Raw genomic sequence first — 13,135 nt, forward strand, 5'->3', positions numbered from 1 at the left:
CTAGCATCATCTAAGGGCACATTCGCTTTCTGAGGCTTCTGGATCATACTTCTGAGTCTGCGGTCCACCAGCCACCCTGGACCCGATGGTCTGCAAGGTCTCTTGCTTAATCTGTACTCCCACGATTTTTTTTCAGGAAAGTTTCTCCATGCTGGAGTGAATACCTTATTTCTTGCTTCATCAGTGCTCTTCCCAATGCACAGGCCCCTTCCCACCCAACAACTAATGCAAAGGACAAAAGAGAGAACTGGAAATTAAAGATCAACAGTCAAAACTGCCATGGATGTGATCAAGGCCTGTCAGTGTGGGGTTTGTGATGGCCAATATGGTCTGGATAGGAGGAGGAAAAGAATACTGGGTGGGAGTCAGAGGCCCTGGGTTCAAATCCCAACCCTGTCAACTCTTACCTATGTTACCGAGGGCAAGTGACTTCTATAAATCTCAGTTTCCTCATCTAATAAAAATTAGATTGGTGTACCAGATCTGCAGTTCTTAAAGTGGCCTGGGGACTCTTTAAAGTCCCTGAGACCCTTTTTGGTGGTCTGTGAGGTCAAAACAATTTTTATAATAATACAAAGATGTTTTAATTTCTAATATGCTAATTAATGGTAAATTGAATATAGTTATAACCTCATAAGAGCAGCTAGATGGCACCATGGACAGTGCACTTGGCTTAAAACGAGGAAGATTCATCTTCCTGAGTTCAAATGCGACACCAGACGTTTACACGCTATGTGATCCTGGGCAAGTCACTTAACCCTCTTTGCCTCACTTTCCTTATCTGTCAAATGAGTTGGAGAAGGAAGTGTCTTTGCCAAGAAAACCTCAAATGGGGTCACAAAGAGATACGACTGAAGTGACTAGAAAACAACAAATAGCCACATAAACAAAAGTTCTTGGCTCTAATTCTTTACAACACGACCAATGTGCAAATAGGTTTAATATGAATGTATATGTAGAGCCTTTATCAGATTGCACACCGCCTTGGGGAGGGGGAAAGAGAGAGGGGGAGAGAAAATTTCAAACTCAAAATCTTATGGATGTGAATGTTAAAAACTAAAAAAAAAATAATTAATTAATTAAAGAAATAAACAGAAGCTCCTGGAGGAGATCCTCAACTTTTATGAGTATAAAGTGGTCCCGAGACCAAAAAGTGTGAGAATCCCTGGATTGGATGACCTCGGAGGTCCCTCCCAGCTATAAATTTGTGATGCCACACGTATGACAGGCTCTTACTTCTAAAGCTGGGAGGAGTCTCAGAGGTCATCTCCTCCAAACCCCATATTTTACGATTGAGGAAACTGAGGCCCAGGGATGCTAAGTCCCCACAGCTAGTAATTAGCAAAGCTAGAATTTGCACTCATATCTTCTCACTCTAAAGCCGGCTGTGTTTGTTTAAACAGTGAGCTCCCAGAAACTTCTGTGAATCTTTACACATATTTATGCAGACAAGATTTCCCCCTGCCATTTACTAGCTATGTGACCATGGATAAGGCAGTTATGACTGTAAGTTGCAGAGCAACTGTTTATCTGTATCAGTGAAAGGAATTTCCACACCAAGAATCTTCCAAACAATTGAAATTGCAGGTCCAGATTCTTCAAACACCCTCCCCCAAATATGCTATCAAATTTCAATGTTAACTCTGAAAATGGAGGAGTCACATGGAATGGCGATGTGAGCTGGTTAGATCAGGCCCCTTCCTAGGAGTCATGGGAGAGGGAACAGCATGTGGACAGAGAGAATCATTAGGATGAATGAGTCCATGAGCCAAGGAAATTCTACCAAACCCTGGCTCTATTTTGACCTGACCTCATGCTAGGTATAGCTAAGAGTGCCTGTGATTTTTTTTTTCATTCTAGATTGGGTGGTAGAGGAGTTTGAGACCTGGACTGGAGTCATTTCACATCCTGCCTTTGACACTTACTTAACTGTGTGACCCTGGGCCCCCCTCTGGGCCTCAGTTTCTCTTATTTGTAAAATTAGGGCATTGAACTAGTTGGGCATGAAAGTCCCTTCTAACTCTGTATCTGTGATAATTTGTAGAATTGTTGTTCAAAGGAAGTGACATTGCTAAGGTGCTGTGACTTCTTCCACATGGGAGCTCCTTCTACCAACCCCTCTATAACTTAGCAAATAATTCTTAGGGACTTGCCCGAGTCTCCAAGAGATTCAGTGATTATTAGCCTATGGTCACACAGCATCAGAGTTGAGATATCCCAGGCACTAGCTGTCTCAGCCACTCCAAATCAGTTTATACAATGGAAATAAACAGCCAGTGCTGTTTACTGGCAGCCTGATGCAGTGGATAAAGCACTGGGCCTGGAGTCAGGAAAACCTCAGTTCAAATCCAGCCTCAGACACTTAAACAAGCTGTGTAACCTTAGGCAAGTCAATTAACGTCTGTTTGCCTCAGTTTCCTGAACTGTAAAATGAGGATAATAATAGTAACTACCCCATATGGTTGTTGTGAGGCTCAAATGAGCTTAGTACAGTAAAGTGCTTAGTACAGCACAAGTAGGTGCCATATACATGCTCATTACTACATGAGCAACTTCATCCTCCAGAACGTTGCTTCCTGGTATTCTTTTTCTGTGGGTCTTTGGATGCTCTTGAGAAACCCTCTAGTCCTTTTAGAGGGAGAGTGTGGCTGTGTTTCTATTCTCTGAGACCCTATAATATCACTTACATTTGGTTTGCATTATGTGACTTTTTTGGGTAGAAAATTTCCCTTTCCATCTAGACTTTACTTAGAGTAATATTGAAATTGGTCTGAATTCCCCATATGTACACCAGTGGGTGGAGGAAGTCTGGAAACACGCTGAGGAAACTGACCTGGGCTTACAATTTTGCCAAAGAAAATCCCTGCTTCAGCTCCAATTGACAGGGGATAAGGTGCCTAGCCTCTCTACAGTCACCCTCAACTTGAGTACATTTAATGCATCTCTCCCCCACCTGGGGCTGGAAATGGGATTTTAAATCACTTGACTTTGCCTCCTCCACCCCAGCCATTCAGGGTTCACTTCCACAGTTGGAGATTACAGCTTTAGCATTTTTATGGTCTTTGGGTGATTTTGTGCTAAGTTTTCTTGTCTCTGGGTCAATTCAGGGACATGGATGAATTCAAAGCAGAAAGTTAAAGAATTTTCTCAAGCATAGTGAAAACCCTTAAAAAGCCATCCCTTTTTCTAGGTTGACAAAAACTAAGCTCAATCAAAGCTACTGGCTAAATTCCCTTTGGCTTCTTTTTATGGTTCCACAATTGGGGCTGGGGGGCTGGGGGCTGTGCCCTTCAAGGCCATTATGTTTTACCATTAGAAAGCCCTGGGTTTGGCTCACTGGAACCTTGAATAAGTAGCTGCCACCGGACCCTTGTGTTCCTGAGTTCCCCTCTCTGTCTCTTCCCAGAAAGGTTCCTGTTTCATCTTTTTTTTTTTCTATTTCTTGTTCTCTTCAGTCACATTCTATCTGAAACCAGCACCTAATTCTTCCTTATGTTTTAATGGTATTTTTGTGCTACTGATAACTACAGGGGTTTACAATGATAAGCACCAATGAACAGCACACCTACAGACATCTTTGGGCAGCTAGGTGGCGCAGTGGATAGAGCGCCAGACCTGGAGTCAGGAAGACTCCTCTTCATGAGTTCAAATCTAGCCTCAGACACTTACTGGCTGTGTGACCCTGAGCAAGTCACTTAATCCTGTTTGCCTCAGTTTCCTCATCTGTAAAATGAGCTGGAGAAGGAAATGGCAAAACCAAGAAAACCCCAAAATGGGTCCCAAACAGTCAGACACGTCTGAAACAACTGAACGACACACATCTTTAAAGTTCATAGGATTGGAGATTTAGCACAGGAAGGGACCTTAAAGCATGGAGTCATCTCATTTCATAGAAGGGGAAACTGAGGGGAGAGAGATTAAGTGGCTTATCTAATAATTATTAATCATAATCATAGCTGCATTGCAAGCTGTGCAAACCTTGGCATGTGTTACCTCATCTGATCTTCAGGACAACTCTGGCAGGCAGGTCTACTGTTGTTCCCATTTTACAGATGAGGAAACTGAAGCTGAAAGAGATTAAGTGACTTTCCCAGAGTCACAGAGCCAGTAAGTTGCCTGAAGGAGGATTTGAATTCAAGTCCTCCTGACTCCAGGTCCAGCATTTTATCTACTGCACCATCTGGACAGCTTAGGGTAACATAGATGACTGAGGCAGGATTCGAATCCAGGTCTTCCTGCCTGCTTATTTTACACATATACATTCATATATATATACATATTTCAATAACTATATTTCAATATAATTGATTTCCTTCACAATCCTATATATATTATTTTACTAATTTAAAAACATTTGGAGAAAGGGTCCATAGGTTCCCCAGACTGCCAGAGGGCACAGACAGTTGTTAAAAAACCTCTGATCTAGACCCATTAAAACCTCATTCCCCTCCCTAACCCTCCCTTGTGTTCTACACCATTCTCTCTGTCTCTGTCTCTCTCTGTCTCTCTGTCTCTGTCTTTCTCTGTCTCTTTGTCTTTCTCTCTCCCTGTCTCTGTCTCTCTGTCTCTGTCTTTCTATCTCTATTTCTATCTCCATCTCTCTCTGTCTCTCTTTCTCTCTGTCTCTATCTTTCTGTCTGTCTGTCTCTCTCTCTCTGTCTCTCTCTCTCTCCACATACACACACACACACACACACACACACACACATGCACGCACGCACACACACTCTCTCTCACTCTGCACATAGTATCTCCAGTCACCCTCCCCCTGCCTCACCGAGTCTGAATGTGGAAGTTGTTGGTGGTCCCGGTGTGTTCGTAATCGTGGATGGCCGCTGAGAAGATGATAGCAAAGATTTCCAGCTCCGTCAGCCAGTTCTGCAGAAGACATGAGGAAGCAATCAGAAGTTGGTCCTTTCCTCTGACGGACCCTCCCAGGCTGCTGCACATCCCTCCCTGGTTCTCGAGGCAGCCTCGCAGCTATCCCCAAAGCAGACTTCTAGGGCAGGTCTCCAAAAGGACAGAATCAGAAACTAAAAGGACTTTGTGCCGTGGGGACCCTTGCGGTCATCTCGGGGAGCCTTCTCAGTTTACAAATGAGTAAACTGAAGGCCAGAGAAGGGAAGTGACAACACGGGGTCATCGAGTTAAGCCAGGAAGGGGCCGTATTGTCTACAGTCACAGCCGAGGGTGGGGATTGCTTCATTCTAATCTTCCTACGTCCTAGCCCGTTCCCTGACATGCAGCAGGTGATTAATAAGTGCAGACTTGCTTGATTATTGACAGGAGTCCCCACATAGACAGACACATATTCTTGCTGTATTGGTGTATGAAGCAGAACCGTGTGATAGTCGGAGGAACACACGCGCACGTGCACACACAGAGATACACACACACACGTGCATACACACATTCTTCCTCTCAAGGCCCTTCCGTCCTACCCAACAGCCCAGAGTGAGGTTGTCACAGCCTTTACTCCATTCCCACAAAACCCCAGAGGAATTCTGAGGAGGGGACGGGAGGACACACGTGAGGCAAGGAACCACAGGACCCCACACACATCCAGAAGCCATCGAGCCCGACCCCCTGATCTCAAAGAGGAGGAAGCTGAGGCCTTGGAGCTGCAGTGACCCACCCAAGGTCACATAAGGGCTCAGGCAGAGCTAGGATTCAAGCCCGGGTCCCAGGCCTCTGGGCACCTTGCTCTGTCGCTTTCCCTTCCACACAGGGCAGCCCATAGTGACTCTCTTGGTCACCCAGGAGCCCATCAGACAATGACTGGGCTCCCCAGCACCATGGGACCAAATAGAACATTCACAGTGCCTGAAGGGCCCTAGGTTCCTTCCTTGTACTCACCACAACCCCTGTCTTGTAGAGGAGGTAGTGGACGGTCTGAGTGACATCCGCTGCATGCATCAGGTTGTGGTAAGGGTTCTTGTGTTTGCTGTAGCCTACCTCCAGTGCTTCCACAAACGAGACAAGAGCAGAAATGGGAATCTGGAAGAAGAAGGTAGCAGTCATGGGCACAGATGACCAGCAACTATATGAGGCACCCATGCTGATCCTTGGGGGAGGCCCAAAGGTGAAGTTGGAGAAAGGAGATTGGGGAAGTCTCAGAGCTTCAGCATCACTGCAGGGGCTTTGCCTTGGGAGGAAATGGCAAAGAATCCAACAGCCTGAGTCTCATTGGGTGGCTGAACAGCTCTGGGCTCTAGCCACCAAGTGCCTGAAACTCACAACTGGACAGTGAGGGATCCAAGGTCCCTTAGCGTGGTGAGGATTCAGAAGAGATCAATACTTAAAGGGCCAAGCCATGGAACAGAGAGTAGGCTTCCCCTGTTTGTCACTGAATGACAGAACCAGGGGCAATGGGGGAGGGGGCCCAGAGGCCAATGTAGGTCTTTAACCAGAGCAATCAGTAACCTTGGGAGAATGCCACTCTGCATAGCCTGAGGGTTGTTTTCTTTTCCTTTTTCACATATATGCTGCATTCATATATTCCAATAATTCAACAACCAGTGGTTTCTGGGGCCTGGAATATTGGGAGTGCTTAATAAGTGCTAACTAATAGACTGAATAATTGAGTGAGAGGTTGGTTCATTAATCCATCATGGATGGCCACTTCTCTATGACTGAGATGAAGGTCAATATCACTGAAAAATTCATTACCACACACATGCACATGCACACACACACACATTCACATACACATATACATAGGCATACAGATCCACAATTTATATTCATAGATACACATTTATATTTGTTACTTGGTTGTTTCAGTTGTGCCTAACTCTTTGTGACCCCATTTGGGGTTTTCTTGCCAAAGACATTGGAATGGCTTTTCCTTTTCCTTCTCCAGCTCACTTTACAGATGAGCAAACTGAGGCAAATAGGATAAAATGACTTGCCCAAAGTCACACACCTAGTAAGTGTCTGAGGCCAGATTTGAACTCAAGAAGATGAGTCTTCCTGGCTTCAGGCCCAGCACTCTATGCACTATGGCGCCACCCAGCTGCCGACACATTCAGATACACATACACATACATATATGGTATCCCCAGAGTCTTTAATAGCTTAAAACCACCTTAAGACTTTGGGGACACCCTCCATCTATGGTCTGAAACATTGAGTCTGACCTAATGAGAAGACATTAAATCGGGATAGATTTAAGGTCCTAATTTTAAGTTCCAAATATCAACTTCCCAAGTCCAAGTTGGGAAAGGCACAGTTAGACAACAAGTGGTTGGGGACTGCCTGCAGCAGAGTCACATAGGTAAACAGTTTGACATAGAGAGCACAAAATCAAACCTGGTCTTGGGCTACAACGACCAACAGTATCAGGTCCAGAACGGGGTCTCCTGCTACGATCTGCCTCACTTGGCTCACATCTAGAGGACTATGTTCAGTTCATAGGATCACAGGGCCATAAATTTAGAGCTAGAAGGGCCTTCCAATCCAAACCAAAGCCTTTCATTTTATAGATGAGGAAATTGAGGCAGAGAAAAGGCGTGACCTGCCCAGGGTCTCACATCTAACAAGTATCTGAGGCAAGATTCAAATCCAGGTCTTCATGATTCCATGTCCAGGCCCTCTATTCCTCCGCACCCCACACCTTACTTACACCCCTATTACACCTCACTCTAGACCAGCTACCTCATTTTCTTGTTGCTCTATCAGCAAAGTCAGGATTTGAATCTAGGTCCTCTACCTCCAGAGCCAGCATGACTTTCACCATAGTACAACAGCTAACAGCACTGTGTTAGAAAGCCCACAAACTGAGCTGGAGTGTGTCTAGAAGAGGAGAAGCCAGATGATAAAGGGATCTTGGAAATGACTGAGGTATAGAAGAAAAGAATGAGAGAGAAGAAAATCCCAGAAGACACAAGGTTGTCTCCAAGTACCACAGAAGTTTCTAATTCATCTGGTTGGCCCAAGAGATCACATCCAGGAGCAATGGGGGAAACAATTCCTGAGTAGGGAATTTGGGGCTTGATGTCAGGAGACACTTTCTAACCATCAAAGATGCACTAAAGTGGAAGGAGGTGCCTCACTGGGAACTCGGTTCTCCTGACATCTTTACCTGGAGCAGAGATGTCCAACACTGCTAAATGGGCTGAGTCAGAGAACCAGATTAAAATGTAATTGGGAAACACTAAAAAAATAAAAATGCAATAGAACATAGATAATGTTATTATGTGTTTTCCAAGTCCACATAGGGCCTGCAGGGACTCGTATGTGTGGGTTAGTAGCCTCCTATTGAGTTTGATACCATGGACCAAAAGCATGGAGGAGAGGTGAAGGCAGCGTCGTACAAGGCCTTCCTACTTGTATTTATGTTGGTCTCAAGAAACACTGGGCTCCTTTCTGATTCTGTGACATTCTAGTCCCATCAGAACTGACCAAAGGGAAGACACTCCGGGACGCATGAGATGTTGGAGTGAGGAGATTCCTGGAGGCTTGGAACCAGTGGCCCAGGGAGAGGAAGTGAGGGAAGGCCAGGCTTGGAAATGGCTCTTAATCATGGCCCATGGCCAATTATGTCCACAGGTTCAGGGGAGGCAGCAAGGAGAAAGAAAAGTTTCAGGTTAGCCAAGTGACCCAGACTGCCCCTACTGAAATGTCTGATAGTACTTTTCCTTCAAGTTTTTTCCTTGAAGTTGACTATAATCCCCCCCATGAGAAAACTTCTCACTGTCTTTCCAGTATAAACCTTTAATGTGGAAGGGATAGTTCACCCCTGAGATACTTTGCTCTCTTCCTTTCATTAGCATTCATCTTGGGGAAAGGAGGAGGCAGGCTGTGGATCTCACAAGACAGAAAAAAAAAGGATTCGCTTGGCCAGAGTCAAAGTGGAAAAGTGATTCTCTGGCCTGGGAAAGGATTGAGGGGAATTTTGCTGACAGCTCCTAGGTGGTCTGAGGAAGATACTTCTGTATGCTTTGAAGGGCACTGGCCAGGGATTCGTTCCTGTGGCCCCGGCCTCTGCCACCAGGGCTAACTTTTAAGCTCTTAAGCCCCAAAGTACTTTAGTCAGGCAAAGAGACACAGAGAAAGATAGGCAGAGACAGACAGACAAAAACAAAGGCAAAGACAGAGAAACATAAAGACAGAGAAACATAAAGACAGAGGCAGAAACAGAGACAGAGGTAAGGGGAGAGGAAGAGAAGAGGAAACAGAAGGAAAGAGGGGGAGAAGAGAAAGGAAGGGGGGAGAAGAGAAAGGAAGAAGGGAGAAGGGGAAAGAAAGGAAGGGGAGAAAGGGCATAAAAGAGGAAGGAAGATAGGAGAAAATGGAAGAGTATAAAGAGAGGGAGAAAGGGAAAGATAAAGAGAGGAAGGGGAAGAAAGAAGAGGGAGAGGGAGGCAGAGGGAAAGGGAGAGGTAGTGGGAGGGAGAGGGAGAAGGAGAAAGAGAAATAGATATATTTTGGTGAGGAGGTAGTGTAAACATAGTCAGTTCAATCACCCTACCAAAGCCCAAAGCAGAAACTATTTTCCTTGGTTTCTCCCAACACTCATCTGGAATGCTTCCTAATAGACATCCCTGTGGTTCTGGGGCTCTGTGCTCAGCGGACTGGTTGTTAATGGCCCATCCCGCATCAGCTATACTTCTACCAAAGCCTGAACATGAAAGATTTCACTTCTGAAAAGGACTAACCTTGGTTTTCCTAATGCCTAAGTAACCTTGCTTATTACCACTTTCCCAAGGCAAGTTAGGATGTTGGTGCAGATAATAAGATTTAGTGTAAAATGTGATTAACCATACGATATTGATAATTTCAGATGAGGGAATGCAGTGCCTAACTCAGGGATGCTCATTTGTAAGGCCAGGTTATGATGAAGAGTATTCCAACCAAAGTCCTGCGTGTGGCCCTAAGGCTGTAATGAGGACCTCTTTTCCACGTGCTTCTGAAGGATAAGGCAGGGGGAAGGAATGAGGAGCCCACAGCACACTCACTCACCTTGAAGCGGCTGATCAGATCATAGCGGGTGAGTAATTCATAGAAAATGAATTTCAAGGCATGATCTCCACTGGCATCATTCAGTGTGAAGACATCAAAGGACCACTTGTCCACATCCTGCAAAAGGGGAAAGGAGACCGAGACAATGTTCTTAGCATCCTTCAGCCCCTTTCTGTCTTCCAATGCCTGCTCCCTGCAGCTCCTCCTCCCTTCACTGTGACTTTTGTCCCCCAGAAATGCTCACTCAGGATTCCACAGATGATTTGCCAGGGGCTCAAAGCCTGTGGACTCCTAAGCTAAGAATCATAGATTCTTCCTGTCTTGGCCAGTGAGCTCATAATCTCTGGCATCTCTACACTAAGTGTGTTCGCACAACAATTCTGCAAGAGGGAGTGACTGTCCCTAGCCTCATTTTACACGTGGGAAAGGTGAGGAATGGAAAGATGAAGAGATTCATAGCGAAAAAGAAGCAGAGGCAGGATGTGAACCCAAGATTTCCTGGCTCTAAGTCCAGGGCTCTATCCACTGGGCTGCCTCCTTTGATATCCAACTACCCAGGAAGAGAAAAGATCCCTCTGTGGCACTGCCATTATCACCACCACTGCCCCTACTACTAAATATCATCACATGATGCTATCCTCCCTAACACAGGGGAAAGAACTTTTGCTCAGGAGGAAGAGGACCCAAGTTCAAAATCTGTCCTCTGACATGAGTGTTGTGACCCTGGGCCTTGGTTTCCTCATTTGTAAAAGGAGGGGGTTTGGGCTAGATGGCCTCTTAGATTTCTTCCAAGTCTAAATCTGTGATCCTAGGATCCTAAAGGAGCAGGAATCTTGACTTATCATTTATCTTTGTAACCCCAATGTCTTAAATGTAATGGGCACTTAATTAATCAACAACAACAACAACAATAATAATAATAATAATAATAATAATAATAATAATAATAATAATAAATGTTTGTGGAATGAAGAAAATGTACCAAAAGCTGGGCAGTCACTTATCCACCCCTCATAGATCTCAGTATTTTAATTTTTTAGGACAGAGGCTCTTAGCCTTTCTTGGGTCACACATCCCTCAGTCTGGTGAAGCCTATGAGCCCCTTGTCCAAATAATATTCTTACATACATAAAATAAAACAACAAGGATTACAAGGAAAACCAGTCATGTTAAGATACAGTTAATAAAATACTTTAAAAATAAATTCAAGGACCTTGGGTTAAGAGCCCCTGGCCTAAGGCATTTGGGGTACATACCTTTAATTTTATCCACATAAGAAATTGCCAATGTAGAAACTCCCTATTATGATCCCCAGTACGACTCAACTTTGAAGGTATAGGACTAGTCCACTATAAGTTATCCTGATTGCCCAACCCCCCAAAAAGGAAAAAGGAAAGAGAATTAAAAAACCATTGAGAGATGAAAGAAAGCAGAAGCCTGGGTAATGAGATCCAGTGAAAGGATAGGAAAAAAGTGGAAAGAAGAGAATTAGAAAACCAAGAAAGACTTGGAATAGTGTGAAAAAATGTTTCATATTAAGTAAGGACACTCTAATGAGAGATAGCGTCAGGCATTAAATGATCCATTCCCTGAAATTACCTTTAATGCTTCAATCACAGCTGGTGGGTAGCTTAATCCAACCATGTTTGATGTCCGTCTGTACATTCTAGCAAAGTCAAGAGAAATAAAAAAAGCAATGTCACATCACACAAAGTGGAGAAAACAGACCCCAGGTCCCGAGCACTCTGCCTGAAGGATGACAAACGTGATGCATTGAGGAGTTTCTGGAAATTACTCTGTAGCTTCCAGAACCCAAAGGTCATTTCTATTTCTTTTACTCTCATTATCATATGTAGCCAGCTGGCCCACATTTTAAGATCAGTGGAAATTAAAGCAGACCCAAACACCTAGATCACGGAGCAGAAAAACAAAACCAATCTGCATGTTCTATGATGAGAATTAAAATGTTTAACAACCTCTCCTGACAGATGCCAGAGGTGCAACTAGCAATTTTGATGCCCGAGGCAATCTACATACAATATGCCCTCAAATCAATTTTTAATGAGAAATTCAATCAAGGTAGGGGGAAAAGATGTCAGGGTATCATTCATGATGGGAAAAGACAGAGACCCCAGGGCACCATGAAGGGAAATTAGATGGTGGAAGAAGCAGGATCAGGCTAAACTATGAAGGTACTCAACCAGAAAGTGGTTGCTAATGGAAAGAAAGCATTCTACCTGGTAGATGTCTAGTTCAATCAAAGATTCTTACTACACGCTAAGCCAATTCATTACTATGATATTGAAGGATTATAAGTCCTTTAAGTAGACTCTTTAATTTTTAGGGTGGAAGAACAATGCCTTATTTATTCCACCTTAGTTCTACGGCTTTGCCAGATACTAAATGTGACAGATAATGGACAGTGATGCTCTACCACACAGTGTGCCATTCCAAGTGGAAAGCTCCAGTGGAAGAACAATTTGGAAATTAATGTTCTCCAGAACCCTCAAAGAACCAGGTTAAAAATTCCCCCCTCAGTGAGCTAAGGGTCAATGAAGTGAATGTGGTATTTCAAAATAGAGAGTACGTGGTTCAGCAAGGAATATGGGACAGGTAAGGCTTTGGCACTTTTCATTGAAAAGGGCTCAAATTCAAAAAGGAAAACATCTTTTAAAAGATTTGGGTTCCCTATGCACATCAAACCTCACATGGGTACCATTTTGCTTGAATTGAGGGTCATTATGGCTTTCCCATCTTGGTCTCTTCCCCATTTTTCATTTATTCATCACTTATCCAAATTCTTTAAGAGGTAATGGGCTGAAATGCCTAATTTTTCTTTCTGTTAATGAGTTTATCTCCTCTTGGGCAAACATATAGAAGTCGGGATGGATACAAGTGGGTGAGGGGGAGCTGAACCCAGTGGCCACACGCCAGCCCTAGAGCAGGATCACCTTTCCTCTCAGGTTATTAGCTTCCCTTTTTAGTTGAAAATTAAGAACTTGATTCAGATTAAACTTTTTTTTTGTAATTCAAAGGACTCCAAGGGATGGATACCATCAAGAGGCCCAAATAGGTTCTATGGACAGCAGTAAATTAAAGATGACACATTTGTATGGCTCTTGATCGAATGAAATCTTTTACCCTAGGAACTCTATTCTGTTGCACTATTTAC

At 44.1% G+C, this 13,135-nt stretch overlaps 1 protein-coding gene across 3 annotated transcripts in view; it reads right to left on the bottom strand.

The window, feature by feature from the left end:
- Positions 1-13,135, bottom strand: part of PDE1C (phosphodiesterase 1C) — a 446,524-nt gene that overhangs the window by 71,824 nt on the left and 361,565 nt on the right. For all 3 annotated transcript variants that reach the window (XM_027840217.1, XM_027840219.1, XM_027840218.1), the window contains 4 exons: positions 11,563-11,629; positions 9,964-10,080; positions 5,857-5,997; positions 4,778-4,878 (listed from right to left, as the gene is read on the bottom strand). In XM_027840217.1, the coding sequence (XP_027696018.1) occupies positions 4,778-4,878; positions 5,857-5,997; positions 9,964-10,080; positions 11,563-11,629 (426 nt within the window). The remainder of the gene's footprint in view (positions 1-4,777; positions 4,879-5,856; positions 5,998-9,963; positions 10,081-11,562; positions 11,630-13,135) is intronic.

The sequence above is a fragment of the Vombatus ursinus genome, unplaced genomic scaffold (genome assembly GCF_900497805.2).
Source record: "Vombatus ursinus unplaced genomic scaffold, bare-nosed wombat genome assembly UNPS02014840.1, whole genome shotgun sequence".
NCBI classification, from domain to species: Eukaryota; Metazoa; Chordata; class Mammalia; order Diprotodontia; family Vombatidae; genus Vombatus; species Vombatus ursinus.